The following is a 4,810-nucleotide window of genomic DNA, read 5'->3' as shown; positions in this document are numbered from 1 at the left end:
GACGTCTGGTCACCTTACTCTAGAGAGGAGGGGGCTACTTGTTTGTTCCAGACAGTTTGGCTCCTTTTGAGCTAATTATCCTTGCCCAGAAGCAAGGGAAGGAGCCAGTCTCCTTTTGATACCTTGCCCAGGAGGTGAGTAGGAAGTTTACATTAGCCTTTTCATTTCCAAATGAAGTTACATTAACCTCTTCATTCCCAAATGGAGTTATATTAACCTCTTCATTCCCAAATGGAGTTACATTAATCTTTTCAGCAGCCGAAAACCCTATATTCCCTTCCCATTCTCCCTCTGTTCCCTAGCTTGTCATGCATTCTTTCCAAAAATCAGGACTTTTTAAAATGCCGCAGGACGCGGGACAAAGTGTTAAAAATCAGGACTGTCCCGCCAAAAGCGAGAAGTCTATTCACCTTAAGTATAATAATGGATGTAAATGGACAGTTCACCAAAAAATAAAACTCAATGGTTGGGTGCCACCTGTGGTTCAATGAGTAGGATGCCGGCCCCATATACCAAGGGTGGTGGGTTCAAACCTGGCCCCGGCCAAACTGCAACAAAAAAATAGACGGGCATTGTGGCGGGCGCCTGTAGCTCCAGCTACTCCGAGGCTGAGACTTGCCTAAGCCGGAGAGGTGGAGGTTGCTGTGAGCTGTAATGCCATAGCACTCTACCTAGGGTGACAAAGTGAGATTCTGTTTCTTTCTCTTTTTTTTTTTTGAGACAGAGCCTCAAACTGTCCCCCTGGGTAGAGTGCTGTGGCATCACAGCTCACAGCAATCTACAACTGCTGGGCTCAAGCCAGTCTCCTTCCTCAGCCTCCCAAGTAGCTGGGACTACAGGCGCTCGCCACTGTGCCTGGCTATTTTTTGGTTGTAGCCATCATTGTTGTTTGGCGGGCCTGGACTGGATTCGAACCCACCACCTTAGGTGTATGTGGCTCTCGCCTTAGCCACTCGAGCCACAGGCGCCGAGCCAAGAGACTCTGTTTCTATTTAAAACAAACAAACAAACAAACAAAACTGAATGGCCAATAAAGCAAGGAAAAAATATTTCACTTCACGGTGAGGCCCATAGCTCAGTGGGGAGGTTCAAAGCCTGGGCCTGCTAGACAACAATGACAACCACAACAGAAAAATAGCTGAGTGTTGTGGTGGGCACTGTAGTCCCAGCTGCTCGAAGAGGCTGAGGCAAGAGAATCACTTAGGCCCAGGATTTGGAGTGAGCTGTGACGCTACGGCACATTACCGAGGGCAACAATTTAAAAAAAAAGTCTCAGTGTCATTTATTGAAGAGTCCTATCCTTTCCTCACTGACTTGTAATGCCATCTCTATCATAAGCCACGTTTCCTTGTTAATATTCTTCATTTTGGCCTCACATCCTTTGCTTCTTATTTTCCTTCCATTGGGAATGCTTTTTTCTCTATTCTTTTCAGCGCTAGCTCCCTTTCGCCCTTCGGATCGCAGATCAAACGTCATCCCCCTCCCATCGAGATGGTCTATAGGCATTTCCAGTTCTGTGACCCCATGCATGACTCAAAACGGTTGGGAAAGGCCAATGTTGGCAACAGCCTCTGGCCAGCTGTTGCCAGGCAGTTGCCAGGGCGGCTGTTGCCGAGACAGCGGAGAGGAGGAGAATTTAGGCGTCCGAGTGACGAAATCAGGTCGGCGCCCGCGTCGCTAGGGAGTGCGTCACCACGCGCGGGCGACCGGGGGCGGGGTCAGGGCTGAGTCACGTGGCTTGGTTGCCTACGCGCTGCTGGGCCGTGGGAAGATGGCGGACGGAAAGGGAGACGCCGCCACTGTCGCCGGGGCCGGGGCTGAGGCTCCGGCGGTAGCTGGAACCGGAGACGGTGGTGAAACTGAGTCCATGGCTCGGGGTCATCGCCCCATATCTCCGGCGTCGGGAGTCCCGGAATTGCGACCGTGTCTGTGGCAGCTAGAGACAGAGCTGAGGGAGCAGGAGGTGTCGGAGGTCTCATCTTTGAACTATTGCCGGAGCTTCTGCCAGGTGAGGGGCTGACTGGCTAGCTTTGGGCGGGGGGTCGGAGAAGGCAAGGGAAGAGGCCCCGGATCAGTTGCAGCAGGTTTAGGGCGGGACTGAAAGGCGCCACCTCCGTGACTCGCCGCGCCCCCGGGGCGGGAAGGCCCAGCTCGGAAGCTCAACCGCTGGCCCCTCTCTGCCCCTGCCCGGCTTTGGCACCGCGGGGGCAGGTTGCTCTGGGCCATACTGAGAGTCCGGAGGGCGCCGGCAGCTCCTTGAAGGGGCCTTGCCCTGCAGCCGTTGCCAGTGTCCTGGTCTGGTGGTTGGGGCGCCACTGCCCCCCGAGGAATTTATTGCTCGTTCTGGCCAGGAGATTCTTTTTTGAATACAGATCTTTGAACTCGAAAACCCAGGTTTTTCTGAATAATCCGCAGAGGTGTATTGGGGCCCGAGATTAATATATAGAGTCAACATCTTCTGGGCCCATAAAAGGTATGACAGTTGGCTTTGAAAGGCATCTAGGGCTTTCTGATTAGAGATTGCTGAGCCTGTTAGTTGTTAGGTTTGTTTTTTGTCTTTTTTTGTTTTTCTTTTGACATTTAAGCTGTTTTTTCGCTTCTTCGATGTTCATTTAAGGATTGTGCTACCAAGAGTGTGGTTGGGTCTTTGAGCAGGGGAGAGAGAATGGGGGAGAGAGAGATGTAGAGTGTGGCCTCTTTTGGCAGTTGTCTGATATTTCTGTACCATTTCGGTACTATTGTGGGTCCTAACCTAAGATTACATATTTGTGGGTGTGTTTGATTTAGTCTTCATGATCAGTCTAAGATTTTTCTCAGTGTGTTCAAGTCTTTTACAAGTGTTAATATTTGCCATTATTTCTACTTCTGACATTTGTCCTGTCAGTTGTTGGAGCCACTCCTCTTTTCCTCTTGGTGTACCTTAGAGAATGCAAAATAATCGTAGTCTGTTAGCACCTGGACTCTTAATGAGTAGTCTGGTGTACTGAATAAACTGCAGCGTTCCTAAGTTATAATTTGGGGGGCCAATTTGCTGTGTTGATCCAGAGAAGAATCAAAAGTTGAATTGTGTGATTGCTCTTCTTCTTTTCTTCTGAGCCAGAAGCACCTCATATCTTTGAATGGAATTTTATTGTTGCCAATCTTTTTCCATACATTGTATCACTTTAGTTTTTGTGTGTACAACTTTTAGCATTTACCAGCACTTTTACTTGTTAATTTGTGATTGTTTTCTGCTTTCATAGTAATGGTGATTATTCTTATAATTACACTTGTTTATTACACAAACGTTTACTGATTCCATAGGATGGTGCCAGGCACTTTACCAAGTGCTGAGGAAGCGTGAATAAGACATATGTAGCACATACCCATGATGAGCTTGCAGTTGATGAGAGGTGGTAGAAATGTCACTATTTCCAGTGCCTTTTTTTTGTGACAAAATCTCACTTTGTCACTACCCTGGGTAGTGCTGTGGCATCATAGTTCACAGCAACCTCAAACACTTGTGCTCAGGTAATCCTCTTGCCTCAGACTCCCAAGTAGCTGGACTGCAGGCTCCAGCCACAATTCTGGGCTGTTTTTAGAGTTGAGTTCTCATTCTTGCTCAGGCTGGTCTTGAACTTTTATTTTTATTTTATTTTATTTTTGAGACAGTCTCAAGCTATTGCCCTGGATAGAGTGCTATGGCGTCATAGCTCACAGCAGCCTCCAACTCTTGGACTCAAGTGATCCTCTTGCCTCAGTTCTTCTGTTTTTAGTAGAGACAGGGTCTCTCACTCTTGCCCAGGCTAGTCTCAAATTCCTGAGCTCATGAAATCCACTTCCTTTGGAGTGAGCCACCATGCCTGGCCACCAGTGAAGTTTTGGTAATGATGGAAAAGGTGGTGTAGAAACAGTGGGGAGGAGAGAGCCCTCATGGGACATCCTAGTGGGAAAGACAGTTAACTAGTAAAAATAAGTAAAAAGGTTAATTATAGATTATTGTATGTGCTTAGAAAGAAGTCACTGGGGGGAGCCTACTTTAGGTAGGGTAGTCCTTATGACTGAAAGTTTCAGGTAAAAATGAGTCTTGTCTGGGAATAGAATGGTAGTGAGCATTCCAGTGCCAAAGGTAGAGGTGGAAAGGGACATGGAATGGTATGGGAGAGGAGGAGGAGCTAATTGGGGAGGGGGAAGAAAAACCATTGTGAATTTTGGGTTAGACTTCTAAGCTTGACCTCTCTTCCCAGAAAGATAACAAAAATGAATGAATGTAACCAGTCATATTGAAGCTTGTCAAAAAATACCATATATGTGTATTCTGCTTTTTATATCCAGTACTTGGAGTTCCAGTTTTTTTTTGTTGTTGTTTGTTTTTTCTGATAATGCTTTTTCTTTTTCTTTTGAGACGGAGTCTCACTTTGTCACCCTCAGTAGACTGCCGTGGATTCACAGCTCACAGCAACCTCCAACTCCTGGGCTGAAGCGATTCTCCTGCTTCTGCCTCCCAAGTAGCTGGGACTACAGGCGCCTGCCACAAGGAGAGCTCCAGTTTTATTTAACAGAGTGTTTTACTTTCTTTTTCTTTTCTTTTTTTTGAGACAGAATCTCAAGTTGTTAGTTACCCTGGGTAGAGTACAGTGACATCATAGCTTACAGCAACCTCTAATTTGGGCTCAAGTGATCCTCTTGCCTCAGCTTTTTCTATTTTTAGTACAGATGGAGGGGAGGGTCTTGCTTTTGCTTAGGTTTGTCTTGAACTTGTGACCTCAAGCTATCCACCTGCCTCGCCTACCAGAGTGCTAGGATTACAGGCGTGAGCACTGCACCTGGC

General features: G+C 47.3%; 1 protein-coding gene across 1 annotated transcript in view; it reads left to right on the top strand.

Moving 5' to 3' along the window:
• The first annotated feature begins 1,746 nt into the window (after nucleotides 1-1,746).
• The window catches only part of RLF (rearranged L-myc fusion), a 112,903-nt gene continuing 109,839 nt past the window's right edge, over nucleotides 1,747-4,810 (top strand). The window contains exon 1 of the mRNA XM_003798977.2: nucleotides 1,747-2,008. Coding sequence (XP_003799025.1) covers nucleotides 1,772-2,008 — 237 coding nt within the window. The 5' untranslated portion in view covers nucleotides 1,747-1,771. The remainder of the gene's footprint in view (nucleotides 2,009-4,810) is intronic.

Source organism: Otolemur garnettii, unplaced genomic scaffold (genome assembly GCF_000181295.1).
Source record: "Otolemur garnettii isolate 467f Iridium unplaced genomic scaffold, OtoGar3 scaffold00144, whole genome shotgun sequence".
NCBI classification, from domain to species: domain Eukaryota; kingdom Metazoa; phylum Chordata; class Mammalia; order Primates; family Galagidae; genus Otolemur; species Otolemur garnettii.
The sequence above is the reverse complement of the archived record's forward strand: the minus strand, read 5'-3'. Positions and strand labels throughout refer to the sequence as shown.